Source organism: Anguilla anguilla, chromosome 4 (assembly GCF_013347855.1).
Source record: "Anguilla anguilla isolate fAngAng1 chromosome 4, fAngAng1.pri, whole genome shotgun sequence".
Taxonomy (NCBI): domain Eukaryota; kingdom Metazoa; phylum Chordata; class Actinopteri; order Anguilliformes; family Anguillidae; genus Anguilla; species Anguilla anguilla.
Window position 1 is genome coordinate 4182331 of NC_049204.1, and position 24550 is coordinate 4206880.

At 46.5% G+C, this 24550-nt stretch overlaps 1 protein-coding gene across 1 annotated transcript in view; it reads left to right on the plus strand.

The window, feature by feature from the left end:
* The window catches only part of usp13 (ubiquitin specific peptidase 13), a 39129-nt gene extending 14579 nt beyond the window's left edge, over positions 1-24550 (plus strand). The window contains exons 10-21 of the mRNA XM_035413646.1: positions 2-104; positions 1669-1794; positions 4360-4513; positions 5429-5603; positions 5881-5969; positions 7618-7740; positions 10032-10058; positions 10633-10776; positions 16809-16975; positions 20579-20771; positions 22537-22621; positions 23677-24550. Coding sequence (XP_035269537.1) covers positions 2-104; positions 1669-1794; positions 4360-4513; positions 5429-5603; positions 5881-5969; positions 7618-7740; positions 10032-10058; positions 10633-10776; positions 16809-16975; positions 20579-20771; positions 22537-22621; positions 23677-23773 — 1483 coding nt within the window. The 3' untranslated portion in view covers positions 23774-24550. The remainder of the gene's footprint in view (position 1; positions 105-1668; positions 1795-4359; positions 4514-5428; positions 5604-5880; positions 5970-7617; positions 7741-10031; positions 10059-10632; positions 10777-16808; positions 16976-20578; positions 20772-22536; positions 22622-23676) is intronic.

A 24550-nucleotide genomic window follows, 5' to 3' on the forward strand; every position in this document is an offset into this window, starting at 1 on the left:
GGGCGAAACTGGGTCAGGGGCTCCTGTCGGGCCAGCACTCCAAACCCCCGGGCAAATCCGAACTCATCGAACAGGTGATGACGGAAGAGCGGAAGGTGGCCTGGGTACGTCCGGCTCCATAACCATGGAAACAGACCTCAAACTGCCACTAACCGGAGTTTTACCATGGAAACAGACCTCAAACTGCCACTAACCGGGTTTTAGCATGGAAACAGACCTCAAACTGCCACTAACCAGGTTTTACCATGGAAACAGACCTCAAACTGCCACTAACCGGGTTTTACCATGGAAACAGACCTCAAATTGCCACTAACCGGGTTTTACCATGGAAACAGACCTCAAACTGCCACTTGCCACAATTTATATTTGGTGCTGCTGGGTGGCTCATCCTGTTAAGGTGCTGTTCTAATGTACAGATGGGCCCCCGCGGGTTTGGTACCGGATCTGGTCCACGCCAGGGCCGACTGCTTTCGGCAGCCATTGCGGGGAGACCCACAATTACATTGCTCAGGGATGACAGGGTCTCATGGAACACCAGCGCCCCCTACTGGTTGATTGGGTGTTCGCGGGTCACACTTTGAGATAAATAGTGGCGGCAGACAGAACTTGCTGGTCTGCTCTCTCCCAGTTTGACAATGGAGGTTGTGATGAGTGCTGCAGTGTGACCAGGACTGGACATTGTGGAGAAAAATATATTTTAGAAAACATTTTTTTTTGTTTAAAAATTAAAAGATTTGTACATCCTCTAGGTTATGAGTTTATTTTTGGCAAACTGAAGGCTTAGCAGTTGCATTATTTAACGGAAGACAGATGTGTAGTTTAAGATGGATCGTGCTTGATTTATCTTCCTTTGGGGGGGGAACTACCAGCGTTCAGTGGATGACAGGTTTCTGGGATTGTTGACACATTTACCCTTTGACCTCTTTGAGCTCTCCATAGACTTCAGGATTGGTTGGTCTAGGGCCCTGCTCCTTAGTCAGGCCCACATGAGGTGTGAACACACAGGGACAGCTGACCGTCTGTGTGCGTCAGAGGACAAATGGCCAGTAATGTTCAAAACAACTGTGGTGCATCGGGAACGGGCTATTCTTACCCACCCCTCCCCCCCCCCCACTCCCCTCAAACAATTGACCAAACGGCACGGAAATGCTCTTCCGAAATATGTAGAGAACGGTTCTTTCCACGCAATGCACATTAGTCTTAGTCTAGGCCATGTAATCTGGCTTTATCCACGTTTCATTAAGCTGTATTAGTTTAAAAAAATACTTAAAAAATTTTTTTTTATATGAGCATAACTAATATTCAGGAATAGCACCACACACTTTAACAGTTTCTCGTGCTTTAGATCTAAGCTGTTGGGTGTGTTTGTGAAAGTGGTGCTCCACTTGCAGGTCCACTTGGGTTGTAATCATATGTATTCTTTACCGGTTATGTCCCGTCAGAGGCTGAAGTCAAATTGCAAACTTTTGTCTTAAATTGCACAAATATGGCTGAAATTAATTTTTTTTTATCTCAGAAATTTTTTTTTTTTCACAGAAATTGTTTGATATAAAGCATTTCACAGAAAATATATCAGTATTTCACGTGACCCATGCCTGTGTACAGGATTCTCTGTGCTGACGTTCCTGATGTTCCTGCCGTTCCTGACGTTCCGCTTTCCCTCTGCAGCACCAGCCGAAGGGAATCTCTCCGCGGATGTTCAAGGCCCTGGTCAGCAGGGGGCACCCCGAGTTCTCCTCCAGCCGGCAGCAGGACGCGCACGAGTTCTTCCTGCACATGCTGAACCTGGTGGAGGTGTGTGTGCTGTCTGGTGCTAATGAGACAGGGGTGGGAGGGGTGGGGGGGTGTGGGGGGGTGACTGCGGCCGTGGAGGGCTGCAGCTTCTGCCAGGTCTCTATAGTAACCTTAGTCTGTTCACACACACACACACACACACACACATACATTGTTCACGCACATGCTGTTCACACACACACTGTTCGCAAGAACACTGTTCACACACACTGTACACACACACACGCTGTTCACAAGAACACTGTTCACACACACACTGTGCACACACTGTACACACACACACTGTACACACACGCTATTCACACACACACTGTTTACACACACACTGTACACACACGCTATTCACACACAGACAGTACACACACGCTGTTCACGCACGCTTTCAATCACATGATAACCGTAATTACTCCTGTTTGTGTGTTTTGAAAACACATGCTTTTCACTGTGGGAGCAGAGACACTTTCCTCCAAACTGTGTGTGCGTATGCATGTCTCTGAGTGCCTGTGTGTGTGTGTGTGTGTGTGTGTATCCATGTTTTGACAAATCGGTATATAACAAGTATCACAGTTTCAAAGATTGGATTCAGCCATTTTGTGATTCTGTGTGTATGACACCAAACCCTCTCTGAAATGACAGGGTGTCAGACGATTGAGGCGGTGTTGCACGGCAAGGAAACCGAGATTCAGGTGCTCTGTTACAAAAAATCACACACATGAGGTTAAAGGTGGTGGTAGAAGATTATAATGATAGGATTTTTTTTTAAAAGGCGGTTGGAGACGGGTTGTTTGTGTGGTCGTGCTGTGAACTCTGGGTCCGCGTTCCTGAGGTTTTTCGGGAGGAAAGTTTTTCCATGAAGCGCTCCGAGCTGCCAGGCGCACGCACTCGACTGTGTAACGGGGTTAAATTTAGAGCGGCCCGATCAAGTACCCCTCGGCAGATAAAGCCTCCCGTTCGTCCCGCCCATATTGAAGGTGTGCCCGCCAGTCTCTGCTGGCATGTCCGGAAAAAAATCACACAAGCGAAGAACAAACACGGTACATCCTTAGGATTAGTCCAGCTGATATTTTCACTCTGTTTACGGACCCTTCTGCGTTTTATAAGTAATCCACGGCTGACTCCACCGCAATGTTGATAGATAGTAATACTGTTTATTTGTTCTAATTCCAGTCAGCCTAGATAGTAGAACCCTTAACTACTTACAGTGTTAGAACAGAACAAAACAACGAAACAGAACAGAACAGGCTTTATTTTTCCTAGGGGGGGGCTTCAGGTGAACTAGCATATAAAATAAAAATTTAAATAAACAATTTATATCAATTACATTAAGAAGTAAAATTGGGAAAATGCTGATTCTCGGACCATCCAGTATATGTGACGATCAGAAGCAGACAGTTTGGGGAGTGTCATACACACCACTCATCAAAGGTCTCTCTGCCAGCTGAGAAATGTCACCAGTAAAGCCAAATACTAGCGGCCTCCAGAGACATTTCAGGGTGAGGAAAAAATCAGTATTTAATGATCAATGAGTAAAAAAATCGCCGTCTTTGTCTATTTGCAGACCGGCTCCACTCCTCTGTGGGAGGGGCTGGGAGTCGGAGTCCATGAAAGATTCCTGTGTACAGTTACCGATTTCGTCCATCCGGTTTATTCAGGGGCCAGTGTCGCGGAAGGGAATGTGTGGCTGGTGCCATGGGGGGGGCGGGGGGGGGGCGATGTTTATGTAGCGTCTCAGAATAGAGGAACGGCTGAGGGGGATGTTCTTAACGAGCAGGATATTTTAATTATAGCGGCGCCCCCCCCCCCCCCTTACTACGTCCTGAAATAAACTCGTTAAGTTTTATACGCAGCGACCCCCGATCACCCGCTAACTGCCAATAATCCGCGCTCGTATTCTCACGTAATTTACGCGCTTTGGCCCCAGGTATTTTAAACGGTTGTGTTTAACAGGCTTTTGGGTGGGACTTCTGAATGGAGCACGCTGCGGCTAAGGTGTGTGTGTGTTTAGGGCTGTAGCCGTTTCAGTGCCAGGTTCTGTAAGGCTTGCGTGTAGTCTGTGTGTTACGAGCTTATCCTTGCCACTGCTCGAGTCTAGGTGCATTTCCATGAGTCTGATGATTTAATGACCTGTTTTAGCATAAATAGACTGATCATTTGATCTGAGTTTTGTGTGTGTGTGTGTATGTGTGAGAGAGAGACTGTGTGTGTGTGTGTGTGTGTGTGTTTGTGCATGTGTGAGAAACTATGTGTGTATGTGTGAGAGACTGTGTGTGTGTGTGTGTGTGTGTGTGAAAGAGAGAGTGAGAGACTGTGTGTGTGTGTGTGTGTGTGTGTGTGTATGTGTGCGTGTGTGTGTGTGTGTCTGACTGTGTTGTGTCTGTGCGTGTGTGTGTGTATGACTGTGTGTGTGCATGCGTGTGTCTATAATCCTGGCTTAAAGCTATGTGTGTGTGTGTGTGTGTGTGTCTGTGAGTGTGCATGTGTGTGTGTATGACTGTGTGTGTGCGTGCGCGCGTGTATAATCCTGGCTTAACGCTACGCTGTGTGTGTGTGTGTGTGTGTTTCCAGAGGAACAGCGTGGGGTCGGAGAACCCCAGCGACGTGTTCCGCTTCCTGGTGGAGGAGCGGGTGCAGTGCTGTCAGTCGCGCAAGGTGCGCTACACGCAGCGGGTGGACTACCTCATGCAGCTGCCCGTGCCCGTCGAGGCCGCCACCAACCGAGGTAAGCACTGCCCGCGGTGACAGTGTGGTGGTTAGCGAACTGGGCTAATCACTCAGAGGCTGTGGGTACGATCCCTTGAGCTTGGTACTTAACCTAATCGCTTCAGTATATATCCAGCTGTACGCATCGATAAGATGTAAAAAGTTCTAGAAGTTGCTAAGTGTGGAGCTCTCCTGTTGAGGAGCTGTTAGCATATGATTCTAAGTGTGAAGCCCTCCACAGCTGTTAGCGTATGATGCTAAGTGTGGAGCTCTCCACAGCTGTTAGCGTATGATGCTAAGTGTGGAGCTCTCCACAGCCGTTAGCGTATGATGCTATGTGTGGAGCCCTCCACAGCTGTTAGCGTATGATGCTAAGTGTGGAGCCCTCCACAGCTGTTAGCGTATGATGCTAAGTGTGGAGCCCTCCACAGCTGTTAGTGTATGGTGCTAAGTGTGGAGCTCTCCACAGCCATTAGCGTATGATGCTAAGCGTGTAGCTCTCCACAGCCGTTAGCGTATGATGCTAAGTGTGGCGCTCTCCACAGCCGTTAGCGTATGATGCTAAGTGTGGCACTCTCCACAGCCGTTAGCGTATGATGCTAAGTGTGGCGCTCTCCACAGCCGTTAGCGTATGATGCTAAGTGTGGAGCCCTCCACAGCTGTTAGCGTATGATGCTAAGTGTGGCGCTCTCCACAGCCGTTAGCGTATGATGCTAAGTGTGGAGCTCTCCACAGCTGTTAGCGTATGATGCTAAGTGTGGAGCCCTCCACAGCTGTTAGCGTATGATGCTAAGTGTGGAGCCCTCCACAGCTGTTAGCGTATGATGCTAAGTGTGGAGCCCTCCACAGCTGTTAGCGTATGATGCTAAGTGTGGAGCTCTCCACAGCTGTTAGCGTATGATGCTAAGCGTGCCGCTCTCCTGTTGTCCCGCAGAGGAGCTGATAGCGTACGAGGCGAAGCGGCTGGAGGCTGAGGAGGGCGGCCAGACCCCCCCGGAGCCCGTGAGGGCCCGCATCCCCTTCACCGCCTGCCTGCAGGCCTTCACTGAGCCGGATAACGTGGCGGACTTCTGGAGCTCCGCGCTGCAGGCCAAATCCGCCGGAGTGAAGTAAGCAGGGGCTGTGCTGAAGTGTACAACCAGGCTATGAATTAATGTATAATGCACACAGTGAATGTTTCGCTATAATGTCTTATTTCTTATAGGGTCTCTTGGGCTGGGGCTCGTAAGGTGTATGACACTTAATCAAAATCATTAGTGTCAGTAATGAAGGGGTTGGGCTGTCCATATTGAGTGAATAATACCTGAGTGTCATTCACCTGTTTCACCCAGTTTTCTTTGAAACTCCATCCCTAATCTTTTGACTGTCTTTTTTTTCCCCTTCTAGGACGTCCCGGTTTGCCTCGTTCCCCGAGTACTTGGTTCTACAGATCAAGAAGTTCACATTTGGGGTGGACTGGGTCCCCAAGAAATTAGGTGAGTGAGTGATGTGGAGGGTTTGAGAGAATGATGTGGCTTCAGTTGAAGATGTGAACTGTAAAATTCCTCATTCACAATCATTCACAATTTTCATGACAGTGTTTGTATGTTCAGATATTGTGTTCAATGCCAGCTCAAATGCTGCTTTAAAAGTGGTGTTATTTCAACTGGGGTGAAAGCAGTTCAGTTTGAGGGAAATTATATCTGCTTGACAAGCCAATTTGAATTGGCACACACCTGGTAAAATGGCCATTATTTCACTACATAACACTTGCACTGAAACTGACCTCAAACATTGGCCAGATTCCGCTGCAGTGGCACAGCTGTCCAGCAGAGGGCATTGTTGTTTGCTGAGATTAGCAAGGAGAGGAGTCCAGGAGGGACGTGTTTGAAGAAAGCAACTTTCAAATGAAACACACAAATATAAAAGGTTAAAGTATTCTACACCATGTGCTGGCAGAGGTTTTTTTCATCCTTTTGAGAGTATGGGTATAGATCAAAGGTGACCAGTTATTTTAAAATCCAAAGCACACCAGAAAACTCTTCTTTGATGCTGTTTCTCTTCAGAAACGTGTTCCTAGTTATTGCGGCTTTTGTGTACGATCTCTTAGTTTCGTGAATGCAACGTCTGCTGAAATTAGAACCGTGTACAGTAGTACCCCCTTGATATTGTCAGGTGAAATTTTGTTAGAGGCAGAATCTTCTAACAGGAGGCCTGCAGTCAAATCACCGTTCTGCAAAGGTGTGGCCTTTCATGTGTTTGTTCAGATGAAATTGTACAGACTGGATTGTATGTTTTATATTACATTACATTACATTACAGGCATTTGGCAGACGCTCTTATCCAGAGCGACGTACAACAAAGTGTATAACCATAACCAGGAACAAGTATGACGAAACCCCTAGAGAGAAGTACCGGTCCAAGTACAGGGAACAACCGCATAGTTCAACTTGGACCCTGATGGTTAAACTGATTAACACTAACAACGAGAACGGCAACAACGCAATCTATGGAAAAATAAAAATAAAAATAAATAAATAAAAATACAAGTAGTCGTTAAGACAGCATTATATAAATGATGTAACCAGAATCCCATAACAGCTTTTCTGAGATCAGACTATTTTAGAAGCGTACTTGTGCTGTGCTCACTTAACCAGGAATTTAACCATGAGAGCGTGTCCTTGATTAGGGGAAACTGACTTGGAAATATAACAAATTACATAGACAAACCCTGGGTGCCATTTCACATTGATGGACAGAATGTGACCAGAACCTTTATGAGTGGCTTAAAATGAATTCAGTTTTTTTTTTTTGCATAGTCTTTAATATATTTCAGAAAATAAAGAACGTCTGCATTGGAACAGAACGTCTAGTGCATTTCTCAACTATTGACTAAATCTGTTTGGACTTATTCACTTGGCGTATTTATTTAACATGTACTTGCTTAAGCTGCAACCTTTATTTATTTATTTATTGATTTATTTATTTATTGATTTATTGATGTATTTCTTTTTGTTCTGGTGAAACTAGAGCTACTGGCTGTGTGGAGGAGGACATGTCCCTTTGTGTGCTGGCACGTTTAGTGCTTTCACAGGAGGCTTTGTTGGGTTCTTATCTCCTGTTTCGGTGGAAATGTCCCCTCAGACGTGTCCATCGACGTGCCGGACTTCCTGGACCTGTCCCGGCTCCGGGCCTCGGGCCTGCAGGCCGGGGAGGAGGAGCTTCCTGACCTCACGCCCCCCATCGTCATTCCCGAGGACACCAGAGGTGTGAGCGCCGACGCCTTCCCTGTACTACTGACACAAACACTGACCCTGTACTACAGACACTGTATTACTGACTCTACTACAGACACTGTAGTACAGACACTGTGCTACTGACCCTGTACTATAGACACTGCTACAGACACTGTACTATTGACTCTGTACTACAGACACTGTACTAATGACTCTGTGCTACAGACACTGTACTACTGACCCTGTACAACTCAGCCTGTACTACAGACACTGTACTAGACCCTGCACTACAGACACTGCTACAGACACTGTGCTACTGACCCTGCGCTACAGACACTGTACTACTGGCTCTTTACTACTGACCCTGTACTACAGGCACTGTACTACTGATCCTGCAGTACAGACACTGCTACAGACACTGTACTACTGACTCTTTACTACTGACCCTGTAATACAGACACTGTACTACTGACTCTGTGCTACAGACACTGCTACAGACACTGTACTACTGACCCTGTACCACTGACAAATGTACTACAGACCCTGTACCACTGACCCTGTACTACAAACCCCATAATACAGACGCTGTATTACTGACTGTACTACTGACACTGTACTACTGACTCTACTACAGACACTGTACTGCTGACCCTGTACTACAGACATTAAACAGCAACCCTGTACTACAAACACTAACACTGATTCTGTACCACTGACCCTGTACCACAAACACTGACCTTGTACTACAGACACTAACACTGACCCTGTACCACAGACACTGTACTACTGACACAAACACAGACCCTAACACTGACCCTGTACCACTGACCCTGTACTACAAACACATACATAGACACCACAGACACTCTCAGAATGTGGCACTATCACAGTGTGACAGACCCACAGCTAATATTGTAACCTCTGACATCCCAAAACATCAGATATTCAGGGTAGTCCATCATGTTTTAATGTGTGTGGTAGATGCCATTTGGCTGTGAGTGTATTGTATTGGTGATGAGTAGCCTTTCAATGGTCACTGTGCTTTCTTATGAATAAATGTCACATCCTTTATTTCTGTCTTTGATAGAGTGTTCTTAGCATAGGTGGTAATATCTTCTCTAAAAATAGCCCAGATAATTTATCTGGGAAACAGTATCATAAATTTATTCTTCTTTTTTCAGGGGGAATTAAACTAGGGGTGGAGGGGGGAGGGGGTTGTTTATGATGTTTGCGAACTATAATATGTCCACGAGGGAGAGTTCACGTGTGCCGTTCCTTAACCCCGTTTATAAATTATGGTGGTCAGAAGTGGGCGGGGCTGAAAAAAAAGCAGTGCGGTTCACACCGCATTTACAACCCGTGACCTACATAAATCCAAGAGCCCGGCGCGGTTTGTCCTTTCGGCCTGTACCGCCGCCGATAAATCACAACTTACCAACGCGGGCCCGTTCTCCTTCTCTCCCACCGAGAGCGAAGCACCGCCACGGAATCGTCTTCCCCCGTTCGAGGGCTAATCCGTTCGCGGTCCTCCAAATTGCCCTGTTCCGTCGCCCCTTGTTGAGCTCCCCGTTGTATTCCGCCGCCCGCGTATTTCGATCAAAGTGTACGCTCGCAATGAGGCGCTCTGCATATTTTATAAAGGAGCGCTTCTGTTTGCTTTTTGCTCTGGCTTCCAGTGAACTGTGTCTGTTTTTGTTATTTTATTGAAGTCGGCATCGCATTAAATTTGCATTAATGCCGTACCGCTGGGGGGAGGGGGGTACATCGAAATTTGAAAGCGTAACACTCATTTGTCTTTTTAAATGAAATGCATTTGATCATGTCGCATAAGCGATTATTGGTGGAGTGAAATACATCCACAAAACAATATTTAGCATTTATTTTGACCCTCACCATTTGAATGAGGGTATTTTCACTGGCTTTCCCCAACAGAACAGAAACCGTTTGCGTTTGTGCTTTTAAAAACATTTGAACCGAATCCAAATGAAACAATTCTTACACAGCCTGTCACCGAATTTGAATATACAGTCAATTTTACTTTGAATTGCAGACCATTGCTGCAACCAGTCCGTAATAAATTTGAATGTCAGAAGATACGTGCTGACAAGAATGGAACGGCACAGACATATTCATCAATGTTTTGTTGAAATAAATTTCTCATTTATGCTGCGCTGGTTGCATATTACATTGATGCCTCCGTTCTTAAATGACAGTTTGCAAATGACTTTCTTTTTTTAACACGTTTGGTTTCAGTAATGAAGATCACTTGGGTGCCATTTTGCCTAATTTTGTTCAATGTTTTTTTTTCTTTTATTCCCCCAGATAGCTCAATGAACAGTTCTATGGACTGTAAGTATACATTTCACTTCCGTTTTAAATGCACCTGGTAATTATTTAGCGTAAGTGTTGTAGTTTGGTCATTTCAGTTTGAAACATTTTATTATTACACCGTTTGTATTTTTAAGCTTGCTGTTTTTTTTGAAAATACAAAGTGTGAGTAGTCGCAGGTGACTTTTCAGTCAGTTATTCCTTTTGTGAAAAATTAATCAGCAGGATCAAAGTGGAACAAAGGGAGCGGTGTGCCTGGACCAGTGGTCTCCAACCCTGGTCCTGGAGAGCTACAGGGTCTGCTGGTTTTCATAGTGACTCTGCACTTCATGAATCAATTAGAGCAGTTGATTACACAGTTAACTCAACTCGCCCGGTGTCTTGGGTCTCAGTTGGGTGCTGATTTTGAGGTGAAAACAAAAACCAGCAGACCCTGTAGCTCTACAGGACCAGGGTTGGAGACCACTGGTCTGGACTCTCTTTAATGAGGCCCAGAGAGGACGGATCGCCGCGGGGTACGATGTGCTTCAGGAGCTGATGATGTTTGTTTTTTTTTCTTATTCTTCTGCTTCTTCTTCTTCTTCTGATTCCTCAGCTCCAGAAATAGACGAGGCGTCCGTGATGCAGCTGGCCGAGATGGGGTTCCCGCTGGAGGCCTGCAGGAAGGCGGTGTACTACACCGGGAACATGGGCCCCGAGATGGCCTTCAACTGGATCATCGCCCACATGGAGGAGCCAGGTGAGCTCCCAGCGTCCGGGCTCAGGTGTGGCAGAACCTAGGGTAGGGGGAGGTGAATTGCCCCCCCATTTATCATGGTCTTAGCTGCCCTGCCTACGCTGCACCTTCAGGTACTGCCACTTAAAGAACTGCATCCTCAGCCCTTTTGGAGAGTAGGTTTGTTGGAATGTTTTTTTCGTTGGTGTTCTAGAACTCTGTTGCCTTAATACTCGCCGGCGGTGATTGTGACATCAGCGTTAGAATGTTCAGTTCAGTACGTTTTGATCACATGTTTGTGATGTCATACCTTAAAGGGTTAATCTCCATCGAACACCTACAGTCACACTCAAGTTTATGTTGTAGGTTCACGTATTTACTGCGTTTGCTCCGATGACCCTCCGTCAGCTCTGGTCATTGGCTGGAGCTTTATGTACGCACTTGTGCGAGTCGCTCTGGATAAGAATGTCTGCTATATTTTTGAATGCAACTGTACCAGTGGTGCGCTATTTTTTTTCCTTATCGTCCCCTGGAGCAGAGTTGAAAGTCCAGGGGTCAGAAGGTAAAAGTCCTGTCATGTCTTTCTTCCACCCATGAACTCAGCCGGCTGATTTCGCGAATTACTTCCACCTCCTGAAGACTGAAGAATTGGGCTAATTAGCAAGTTCAGTTGATTGGAACAAAATACTGGGGAGGACTTTTACTTTCTGGACCTGGATTCTTCCACCTCTGCTCTGGAGCTGGCAATATTATGAGCACGCCTCACCGATCTCCTAAAAAACCTGTAAAAACTCTGCACTTTGTGCTTTAGCAGAGGTGATTTAGACCGAAAATCCTACCTTTTTATTATATTGATCTTGATCTCCGATTTCATTCATTTTTCACGATGAGCAGGCGGGTCGGGTATCCGAGCAGTTTATCGGCAGGTGACCCCTGCTGGGCGTTCTCTGAACTGCGTCGCGTTTACCGTCGGCCGTGCTGAGCTCGGCGGTAAATTTATCCGTTAGGTGTGCGTTGCATCGCGCTCACGGCTTCCAACCAGACTCCACGAAGTCGGTGCTTTTCTCATGCAGAGAGGAATCCGTCTCTTCCTCCTTCCCCGAAGGGGCGTATCTGGGGTTAAAATGTGGTGCTGCTGCAGGAGGGGAGGTTATTCCCGAAAGGCAAGGTTGTTTATCATATTTTGGGGGTGGGGGTGTGTGTGTGGGGGGTTGGGGATGTAGCTAGACTGCCGCACACTTTTCCCTGTGCTGTGTTTTCTACACAGTGTTGGTCTCTGTTGCTCTCCTTTTTAAGGTTACCTGGTAACTATGAACGGGCCTGTATGCCAGTTCGCTAATTTCTGAACTAGACGTTCCTCACCCTTCAGGAACATTACACACCGTTTTTAAAGCTTCACTTTTTTGTGTGTCTGTCTTGGTTGCCTCCTCTCGTTGAAGAAATGGAGAAAACGGAGGACGAGGCGAAGGAGAACGGTGGCCCGGACGGGCGGAAGCCTCATTTAGCGTCTTTATTGTGGATATATCTATTGTGTGTAAAAATGGCTGACGAGTTGATGCTAACGTGCTAACGTGCTAATGCACGTTAGCTCGTTAGCCTTCCACAGGGATGCCTCTCCTCCCTTCACACTTGAAGCTCCTTTGTGCGGCGCCCAATCTGTTTTTTGAGTGGATTTTATAATTATTATCGGCTTTGCTGGCAGCATAAAGCCCCTAAGAGCTAACGAGGCGATAAGAAAGGGGAAGGTGACCCCAAAACGTACCGTAGCGGCATGCTTAGAGAAGGTGACCCCCCAAACGTACCGTAGCGTCGTCCCTGGGGTGAAACCAAGGGGGAGAGGACACCGGGGTGTCGCTTCTCCCTCCTCGGGTAAAGGAAAAGCAGCAGAGGTGGTCAAAGGCAGGGGGGGGGGGGGGAAAGGTAGATTAACCCTCATCAGGGGTTTCCCAGCAGCCAGCAGGGGCTGCATTTCCACAGCAACGATTTAGAACAGGGGTGCACTAGTGTGTTTGGCTTAATGTGACTGTTTCGAATGTCACTGGAGAGTGTGCAGTTAAAATAACACATAGCCAAAAAAAAAAAGACTTGCCCTGTGCCCACCGTGACTTTTCGGGGGGGGGGGGGGGGTCCCTAACCCACAGTTTGGGACCCGCTGTGCCACTGCTGATTGTTCCTCGTTCAGGTGAGGCGAGTTTTCGAAAACTTTCCCCCTTTTGTTCTCCCGGTGGGGGGGTTTTTTTTGGGAACACAAGCTTCCGATCCTTCCGTCTCCACAGTGACGGAGCGGGTCTCCAGAGATACCCCCCCCCCCAAGGCCCTCCTCAGCTGCGGAGCGGAGATGGCGACTCGTGGCTCGTTGGCTGTCGCTTCTGAGCATGTGCGACCCCCGCCAACAGGAACGGCAGAAAAAAAATATTATTTAATGAGTTCGTCCTCAAACTTGGAAATCATGTGTTTATCGTGTGTTTATCACATTCCTGATGTGTCGCATATAATGATACAGTCATAGTCTATCAGCCCACAGCCGTGCTAGTGCACAGAACCCCACCCCGAAATAATGAAGCCACCTGAGTATAACCCCTTCCCTCCCCCGCCACCCCATCCCCCCCTCCCCCCTCTCCTAGGTGTAGAGAATGGATACAGGAAATTTAGAGGAGGCTGCAGCTGGGATTAAACTAAAAGAATACTCAAAAAGAAGACCCTCAGAATTTGTGCTTATCGTTGTGTGACTTGTGGTTTGAAATGGCGAAAACGGCATGTTTTTTTTTCGTTTTTTTTTTTCATCGTTACTCAGTTGTTGTCCGATTCAGAAGAGAACCGCGCATGAATAATAGCAGGTGGACCAGCGATAGCCTCTGGACATCATCATCGCTTCAAATGGCCTCTCGCAGATGCAGGCGAAAGATTCTGTTCTGACACATCAAAGGAAGGTCATGCCAATTATCGTGAGGCTAAGACGGAATGTACCAAGTTGTGATCTTTGATGGGGGTGGAGCTCCTCCCCCCCCCCCCCACTTAAGTAGCGCCCGCCAGCCTGTCCTTGTCCATAAACCACCACTCGCTCACACCGACCCCTGTCATTACAGCTGACGCCTGACCGTTTGAAAAGGGTATTATGTAGCGTAACCGGGGGAAACGCTTGACTCGTTTCTGCTTTTTCCTAGAGCGGGTTTTTTTTTTTTCTCCCTCCAAGCCGCGCCTCGTAAATCGTGCTCCTCAACAATAGGTTCTGGCCGGTGATTGGCTGAGTCGATTTGATGTCGAACGCAATCAGCGTTCGGCAGCCTCTCTGGGTAATGCGAGCCGTGCCGCGGATCGCGGGTTCGGACGCGAGAGTTCCGTCCTGGAGAGCGATTCTCTTCAAAAATAAGAGGAGCTTCATCTCCTGCCCATCCGAAAGCAACCATTCATTTTATTATTATTATTATTATTTTTTTTTCTTTTCCTCTAGTGAAGGACCCATTACAACCGCGGTTGAAACGTCGGCAGTGAAACGATCCGGCGTCTGTGTGTAGAGGCCATTATATAAACGAGAGGCCGTTTGTATAAAAACAAGGCCATGTTGTGTGAGTGGAGAAGCACCATATCCTCCATGCGGCGTTTATGATTTCTGTGTGCTACATGTTTCCCCGATATTTAGCCAGCAGTTTCTCGCTGCGAATGTAAATTTGTTGACATTCATAAACTCAGAGATATGAAAGAGATTTTTTTTTTTCCCCCATTATAGTGACTTATCGGTCGCTTTTAATATCGCCCAAGGCAGGGTGCCTAAGCATCGCTAACGCCATTTGATTTGTGCAAATATATTTTTATATACATATACAACTTCATGTAAAATTACGATTGCCGCTACATACCACATAAATGACATTGGTACGTTGAAAAGCATGATATATCGGACTGCCTTAGTGTCTTGCACCCTGTGACGAGGACACCATATAGTCCCGCCCCCTCCACCCCCGTCTGAGGTACGTGTAAAACACTCTCTGCCGCCTGTTCTTTCTCTCTGGAGTAAACCCTCCTCGCTGACAGAATATGACGGGCTGCAGAACAGCACGGGAAAGACTAGAGGTAGAGGAGGTGAAGGAGAGCGATGGCAGCCGAAAAGCTCTCGATGTATTTTTGTCTGGAACGAGCCCAACGGAACGAGGAAGTGGCTGCACTGAAATGAGTATCGCACCTGGTAAATGGACTGCATTTATATAGCGCTTTTATCCAAAGCGCTTTACAATTGATGCCTCTCATTCGCCAGAGCAGTTAGGGCTTAGGTGTCTTGCCCAGGGACACTTCGACATGCCCAGGGCGGGGTTTGAACCGGCAACCCTCCGACTGCTAGGCAATCGCTCTTACCTCCTGAGCTGTGTCACCCCCTCATCGAACCCGTGTCCTGTAGTCGTTCCAGCGACCTTGATATGCACCTTTTGTACGTCGCTTTGGATGAAAGCGTCTGCTAAATAAATGTAATGCAATGTAATGCGCTAGAGTGTGGCTAGAGTACAGACTTCCGTTTTCATTCTGGAAGAGCGAACTGTCGGCACAGGGAAATGGAAGTGTTTAGGGACGGCCAGCTCTGAAGCCAGAGACAAGTCTCCCCCTCTGCTTTGTGTGGGGTTCAGTCCCCTCGCCAGGGCACCCATCCTGCTTGGACCCCTGGTTTTGAATGGAAGCAGAGCAGCCTTTTTTTTTTTTTTTTTTCTTTAAAGTGTGTTGAGCATGACGCGCTTTAAAGGCGTTTTACATAAACTGTTCACGTCTTTGGTTGGTTAGAGTCTTATTGGCTGCAATAAGGAGTAATAATAGCTGTTTCTGTTACATGCAGCAGTGAATGAGAAAAGTGGGAGCTTTTAGCTCATAGATATTGCTCAAATTATATTGAAATAAGTAACTGCATCATTCCGCAGTTCAGAGGGCTAGTACACAGGTTTTATTTTTTTCTTCCGAATGTGTGAAATGTGAGCAATTGAATCACGGAGGGTAAAACGATGAATAATCATTTCAAGGACGCATTGTGAAGCAATTTAAGCCTAAGTGATCACATTAACCTACGTCAGACTCAGATCCTGTTTCCTGTTTGGAGGCGTTTTCTGGGAAAGGCGTGAAATTGCGCACTTTAAACTGCGTTAAATGGATGGAAGCCATTTTCAGGAACAGAATTAAGTGGTGCTCTTTTGAATGGATGAATTGACAAGATTTCAGGAGCAACTCCTGCTCTGCAATAGAGCGTTCAGAGCCTCAGAAGGGCTGTAGTGTCTGCAAGAATTCATCCCAGCCTGGTTTCAAACCCCAAAATTTCAGCTGATCTTTGTCTTGATTGAACCAATTACACTTCCATCTTTGGCGCAGAGCCTGTTTGTTCTTTAGCCCTTTGGAGAGTATGTTGGAATGTTTTTTTTGTTTGTTTTTTTCAAGATTCTAAGTCAGTGTTCTAGAACTCCACTGCTTTTCAGTCGCCAGTAATGATTGTTCTAGACTGAACATTCTAATGCTGATGTAACATTCTAATCATATTTGTGATGTCACACCTTAATGGGTTTAAAGAGAGCTGGAAAACCAGCTGTTGACTGAAGCTTTCTTGGGACAGGAGTGGGCAGGATCTTCAGAGCTACTCTATGCTAGAGGGTCTGCGTGACCCTTCGTTTAAGCTCTCTAAGTTCTGTGCTTTCATTTTGTCTGTCTGTTTTAATACAGTGCATCTTTACAGCAGATCTTACAGTTGATCAGATTTTACACTGCAAGCATCGTTCAAGAGAAGATTGTAAGCAATGAAAAATATCTCATTGGTAAGCAATGGGGTGTTAAAACTAGGAGATAATCATTTTATCTCATGAGTTAGTCAGTTGGCTGAGCGGATAGAGTGAGTTTTGGGATTAACACAGGACAGTGTGTATAGTTTGAAGTTTGTCTAGTGCATATGTGACCTGGATCGGTGGTGTAGGCCAACATCCTCAGTCTGGGTTTCCGTTGGAAACCAGCGACTTCCTGCCGCCACGGATTTTCCCGGGCTGTCTGACAGGAAGTGTCTCCCCTTTGTGCCCCCCCCCCCCCCCCTCCCCCAGACTTCGCGGAGCCCATGGCCACGCCCGCCGCCTCGGAGGCCACTCCCTCCAGCCCCGGCGGAGCTCCGCCCCCAGCCCTGGACAACCAGCCGCCCGAGGAGAGCGTCTCCATCCTCATATCCATGGGGTTCCCACGGCAACAGAGCATCCAGGCCCTCAAATGCACCGTGAGTGTCCTCGCCCCCGCCTCCTTATTCATTTATTTAAATTTTTATTTAACCTTTACTTACGCGGGGCAGGTTGACCGAGCACACACACACACACACACATGCCCATTTACAGAAACGGCCTGTTTCACGCCCATGCAGATCACCCAAATAAGATTACATAAAATCAATAATACAACATGGATAAAAGCCTGAGTTTTTTAAAAAAAACGGTTAAAGTGACCAATAGCATCTGGTTCTCTTCACTTTATAATGGATTTAAATTCTCCAGGAGTAACCAGGTCTGTGCGCCAAGGCTGCCTCAGAGGGAACCTAAAAGTCTTTTTACCCATTTCAGTGCGGGCGGGCGGTAGCAACCTCCATTATCACAGTATCATGTGATCATAACTGGTGTGCGCCTTAATTCTGGGTCAAGTGAAAAGTGAGATAGCTGGGGAGAATTTTTACCTCCCCTAACACCTCCCCCCCATGCAATTCAACTTTTTTTTTTAAACCATTTTAAAAAAATCATTATTCATAAAGCATCTCTGAGTGGGCCTGCTGTTCCTGGGTCAGTTTAGACTTCTTGGGCTCATGTTAGCTCATGGGGGCTTCCAGTCCGTGCTTTACCGATGTACACCCCCCCCCCCCTCGCTGGGTTGGCATTGTACTCAGCCAGGTCTGGCTCTGACCCCCCCCCCCCCCATCGCTGGGTTGGGAGTGTACTCAGCTAGGTATGGCTCTGACCCCCCACCCCCCCCTCGCTGGGTTGGCAGTGTACTCAGCCAGGTCTGGCTCTGACCCCCCCCCCCCTTCGCTGGGTTGGGAGTGTACTCAGCCCGGTCTGGCTGGGTTGCTCACGCGGCGACTCTGGTGGATGCACTAACGCTCTCTCTCACCGTTGGTCCCACTGGATTAGAGAGAGAGCGCTAAATCAAAGCGGCGTGATGTAATATTTAAGAAGGTTAGGGTATCGACAGGGGATGCCTGTGCCTGGAGGCGCTCAGGAAAAAGGGTCCTGGGATCGGTTGATTGAATTGATAAAATCATGACGTCAGAAAGGGAAAACTAAACCAAAAACCGATTAACCTACTCTGACCTTGGGCTCAGATCCAGGATAACTTCGGGTTTTTAACTCGTTAATAGATAAGGTTTGGGTACAAAGGGGTCCTGGATCAGCACTCCCTGCTCCGAGATGCTTTGTGAATACAGGCCCTGATCCTTGGTCAGCACTCCCTGCTCTAAAATGCTTTACGAATACAGCCAGGCCCTGATCCTTGGTCAGAAATCATATTTTGAGTTTTGAATTTGCTTTTTGAATACAGGCCCTAATCGTAGACCAGCACAACTAGGCTGAGATGCTTTATGAATACAGTCTGTAATCCTAGATCCGCACACCTAGACTCAGATGCTTTATGAATAAAATGATCTGATCTTAGTTCAGCAGTTCTAGACTGAGATGCTTTATGAAAACAGTCTCTGATCCTAGATCAGAAGTCCTAGATTGAGATGCTTTGTGAATACAGGCCCTGTATTCATAAAGCACCAAAATATGATGTGTTGCCAAATTAATCGGAAATGAAGGCTACACCCATGCAGTTTCAAGACAGCCGCCTAATCTACTTGTATAATCAAATAATACATTTTAACTGAAAATACTGACATACCAGTTGCTCTCAGTTGAACTCAAGAATTTTTTCACATGGAAAATGTGTTTTTTTTTTCCCAAAAGAAAACAAAAAGGGGGAGGGGGGTTATTTAAGAACTCATTAGAAAATCCAGAGTAAATGTAACGGTCTACAAGAGATCTAAAATTGAAAGGCTGAATATTGACTGAGCGCTTGATATTCGTTCTGTGAAGGCTATAATTAACTTGGCTGACCCACTTGCGTGCTCAGTGCATTTGGGTTTTAATGGCTCTTCCTGGTCTTTGTGGTTTAGAAAATTTTGCGTTATATTAACGAGTATTTTTACTGCGTGACGCTGTTACGAAGGTTGACTGATCATGTCTGTCAAAGCTCCGATTCAGATGCATTTAAATAACATATTATTGACTGATAGTGTTATTATCTGAGCAGAGCTATGCGTCAGGTAGCAATTATAGCACATTCATTTAGTGCATTGTTTTATGATGCTTTTAAAATGGCATATGAAAATGTTTGTCGACCGTATGGTTAGGAAAATGAACATCATCATCATCATATTGTTAGCAAGATGCTTTGTGTTCATAGCGCAAGCTAAAATACTTGAAACGGCACTCTTTTGTTTTTAATAACACGTTATAAGGTGCTGTCCTTCCAAAGCCCTTCAAAATATGAAGAAAGTTTTCTTTGTGATACAGTTAATCTCTCGAACCTGTACTTCTGGACTGATTTCACCATGTCCAGCTCTCTCTTCTCTTGTTCTGGGTGGAAGAGAAAGAGAGAAGCCTTGCTTGTTTTGACCTTTTTTTAAAGCTGAAAAACAAAATACAAAACGCATCTCCTCAGTCTGCTCAGCACACTATGAAACACAGACGTGTAACTTTTCTCTAAATAAGCTCCCCAAAAATAACTGTAACTGGACCCAAGGTAAAGTTACAGTATAGCCGGTTCACTGTACTATTGAATTTGCTGTGTCCCGCCTCAGATCGTTACTGCCATACAGTAAAACCAAAGATCGCTTTGCTATCTCTTGAATAAAGTTGTACTTGTTGCTGGTAGATTGTCTCACTTTACAGAAACCCTTCGCCACCGAGTTACGTCTTGTGAAATTCCCAGTGCGTGACGGTTGCATTTAACATATGACGTCTTGATGCGTCTAGTTTGTTTCCGTGCCCACTTCAAAACAAATCAGTGACTAGTGCGTTTAAAAAAAAATAAAATAAAATTTAAAAAAATTTAAAGAAAAGTGCCGTGTGTGACGCACTGGACGTCTGACAGCCGTTCCAATAATAGCCCAGGCGGGCGAGGGTGTTCACCTCAGTCCAAAAAAAGAACACGACATCAGTGTGCGTTCGCTCTCTGCTCCAGAATCCATCCGGGATGAATCAGAGTTCCTAAATCAGTTCATGTTTCAGTACAGGTCACAACCAGGGGTTTGACCACACAAGGCTGTTTACCAGGGGTTTGACCACACAAGGGTGTTGACCAGGGTTTTGACCGCGCAAGGCTGTTTACCAGGGTTTTGACCACACAAGGCTGTTAACTAGGGTTTTGACCACACAAGGGTGTTTACCAGGGTTTGACCACACAAGGCTGTTTACCAGGGTTTTGACCACACAAGGCTGTTGACCAGGGGTTTGACCACACAAGGCTGTTTACCAGGGTTTTGACCACACAAGAATGGCCTGAATTCTCTGGCCTTTTTAACTTTAACATAACAAACACGAGGGCTCTATTCATGAGTTAATGAGTTAATGTGGATACAGCAGGTGTGTTTAGTGTTGAATTAATGTTAGCTCATACCGCTGGTGTGTTTAGTGTTGAGTTAGTGTTAGCTCATACAGCAGGTGTGTTTAGTGTTGAGTTAATGTTAGCTCATACCGCTGGTGTGTTGTGTGTTGAGTTAGTGTTAGCTCATAGCGCAGGTGTGTTCAGTTCTGCTGGCTCTCTCTGACAGCAGCGTGTGTGTCTGTGTGCCCAGAACAATAACCTGGAGCGGGCCCTGGAGTGGATCTTCACCCACCCGGACAGCGGGGAGGGGAGCGAGGCCGCGTCCGACATGGCCGACACAGAGCCCAACGACAACGCCGTCTCCACCGGCAACGCCCACAGCGACTCCACGCTGTCCCCCGACCTGGACCCCCTCGGACCCCGGATCAGAGACGGGCCCGGCCGTGAGTGTCCCGGGCCAGGGCGTGTAGCGGGGCCTTAGCAACCAGGTCCCAACAGCTGTGCATGTGACTGGGCCTTAGCAACCAGGTCCTAACAGCTGTGCATGTGACGGGGCCATAGCAACCAGGTCCTAACAGCTGTGCTGGTAGCAGGGCCATAACAACCAGGTCCTAACAACTGTGCTGGTAGCGGGGCCTTAGCAACCAGGTCCTAACAGCTGCCTTGGCAGTAGAGTCACAGATATAACAGACTAACCGGTGGTCAGCTCCATATACCTAACATGGAATTATCTACCTCCCTTTCACTGACATTGAGTCATTCTAATGACTCATCTTCTGAAACCTTATTAAGGGGCGTGATCAAGTTTGTTTTACCCTTCAGTGCTTGATTGGGACATTTTCGATTTTCTGTCTGTCACTGCCAGGCTCCTCCCCCAACAGAGCTGTCACTTTAGCCCAGCTCTTTCATTGGATGTTCCCTACTGTAATGTTGCCCTGGAAGCAACCGGAACTTCCTGTAGTTTAGAAGCAGGAGCTGGCCACCGCAAGGCCCTGACTTCTATATTGGTGGGAGATCTTGGCTAAAAATTCAAATTACTATTACCGTTTAGATACTTTGACATTACTCTAGATTACTGACGGTTTTAAAAGGAAAAGCCTCTTTTCAAAGATATTGCTAACACAGTACTTTCGTACATTTTTGTACAACTTGCAGGTTTTAGTTAGTAACAGGCTCCACAGGACATTCTCAGGGACAGGCTGTTCAGAAGTCTGTTCAGACTTTACCGGCGTCTGAAGAGTTAAGCGTTAGAATGGACCCAGACCCGCTTGGTCGTGCTGCCGCCGCGGTCCTGTCGCGGCGTCGGCTGTGCCTGCAGAGTGCAGTGTGGATAAACGTGAAGTGTCTTCATCACCCTCAGAGCAAAAATAGAAAGCGGCCCCCTTCCTCTGAGCACTCACCGGCCTTTTGCCGTTATCGCAGACGACAAATTCGATACCCATCTAGAGCCGCCGGGGGAACGCTCGAGCCTGGCCCTGGAGGACGGTGGCAGTGCCGGGCAGTTCCTTTTTTTTCCCCCCACCGAGTGCTTACCTGAGTGATTAATGCCAGACCGACCACAGATTCCCGCTCACCTGGGGTCCCAGGGTTAAATCAGTCCCTGATTAGAGGGGAAGAGAGGGAACCAGCAGCACAGCGCTACTCTGGCCTCGAGGGCCGGATTGGAGTGTCCCCTGATCTAGAGACTCGCGTTTGGTTTCCTCCAACTGCTGTACTCGGTTTCATCATAACAGAACTGTGCTTTGCTCCTCCAGATCTGTTCAGTATATGTGAAACCACAAATGTAACTGATATTCTTGCTAGGATTTATTTTTTCATTCTTAAATTGGGGTTTGAGATTATACTTGTTAAAGGGGAATTGCGTACAAACGTAATTTTTTGTCATTTTTGTCTTTTGCAAGTCGTTGTGGATAAGACACAGTCCTGGGTTTTCAACATCTTCAGGGTGTTTAGTGTGACCTGTAATTACAGGTTTCAAAAGCAAACAAATTGTGTTTTGTTATCTGCAAAAACTCCATTTGAGGCGATGATATCGTTGGGATATATAACTCCTCCTCCTCTTCTTCTTATCTTTTAAATGGTGGTTTGCTGCAGCAATTCAGGTTTAGAAAAATCGGTTTAGAGATCAGGGATGATCAGATTTCCGTCTTCCGTTTGTTAAAACGAGTCTGTTGTTGTTTTTGTTGTTTGACTTTTTTTCCCCCGCAGGTTACGAGCTCTTCGCCTTCATCAGCCACATGGGGGAATCAACCATGTCCGGTCATTACGTCTGCCACATTAAGAAAGAGGGGAGGTAAGTGAGCCCGCCCAGTCACCATCCGCTCTGAGCCCATCCAATCACCATCCACTCTGAGCCCGTCCAATCACCATCCGCTCTGAGCCCGTCCAATCATCATCCACTCTGAGCCCACCCAATCACCATCCACTCTGAGCCCGTCCAATCACCATCCACTCTGAGCCCGTCCAATCACCATCCACTCTGAGCCCGTCCAATCACCATCCACTCTGAGCCCGTCCAATCACCATCCACTCTGAGCCCGCCCAATCACCATCCACTCTGAGCCCGTCCAATCACCATCCACTCTGAGCCCATTCAATCACCATCCACTCTGAGCCCGTCCAATCACCATCCACTCTGAGCCCATCCAATCACCATCCACTCTCAGTGCACTCGGTCACGCCCCTTAAAAGCCCCCTCCACTCAATATCATGTTTTTTTTTAATGGTTGACTCATCTTGGAATCATGACTTTCACTATAGAGATTGATTTTTTTTGACAGAACTTTGTCACCAGAGTACCTTCTTCCACATTCTTCCACTGTAGACGGAGAAGTTTCTCCGTACCTCCCTGAAATCCGAGCAAAATTTGTGATGTCACAGATGTGTTGAACCTATCACGGTCCACTATGCAGAGATATGCAAATTACAGGAGAGCAGTGTGGTAAACTGAAGCCTTAGCACACAGAAAGCTGACTAGTTAGTGTGTTGTCTCAGTTAGTGTGTTCAACATGGCAGACTGCACAGACTGCTGTTTTAGGATGCAATCCCGACGTAGGAACTTTGTTCCACTTGTTATCAAAAAAGACCGTTCTAAAACAAAAATGGGTGGAATTAGTGCAGTTCATTATGTCATTGAGGTATAGCTTCATTGCCACATTTAGGTAAAGCTTCACGCTAGTGTAGTTCATTGTCTCATTGAGGTTTATCTTTATTGGCACATTTAGGTATAGCTTCACGCTAGTGTAGAGTCCCTGCCAAGAGTTACTCCACTGAGGCCATTTTTATTGATAGTGATTTGTGATGTGATTTATGTCAATGTCTTATTTATTTTTTATTTTTTCGTGATAGATGGGTGATCTTCAATGACCATAAAGTCTGTCTGTCGGAAAGACCTCCAAAAGACTTGGGCTACATCTACTTTTATCACCGACTGTCACGCAGTTAGGCTCCAACTGCCAGCCAACCTCCAGGAATCTGCAGTCTTCGAGCAACGAGGAGGAACCGATGAAAATATCCAACACCAGCCCAGCAAAGAGGAGAAGAGCCTGTGAGGTCATGCAGGATGCCGCTTGATTGGCTAGAATATGAAGCTTGGTCAAAGAGGGGTAAAAAAGTTGTGTAATTAGTTTTTTGTATTATTTGTCAAAGGTAGAGGTACTGGGGAGATGTGTGCAATTTTAGTTGCTGAAATACAGAGCTTAATATATATGGTAGTGCATATCAGATTTATTATTATTATATATATTTTTTTTAACCCCATTTTATTTTCTATGCATTCAGCTTTTCTTTCAAAGATGTCATAGTTGAGCCTTAATTTTCTACATTATGGGATGTGCTGGTGAGAATGGGATGCACCGTGACCAGTTTTGCAGTTCTGTGTCACGCCCTAAACTGGAAGCGTTGAACAGCAGATTATTTTCTAGAGGTATTTTACAAACACTCTTATCCAGTGTGAATTTTCCGGCTGGCATTTTTGTGACTTTTTATTTATTTTTATTTTTTTTTACATACAAACTATTCACACCGCTGGATATTTGGATATTTACCAAAGCTATTCAGGGTTAAGTAACCTCGCTCAAGGATATACAGTGACAATGGCACTGCCCCAGCTGGGGTTCAAACCTGCAACCTCAGAGCTGCAGGCCCGCTTCCCTAACGGCTCTGTAACACTGCCATCCCTACCTGTGATACTGCCACGCCCCCCTCCCCCCTGCCACCACCC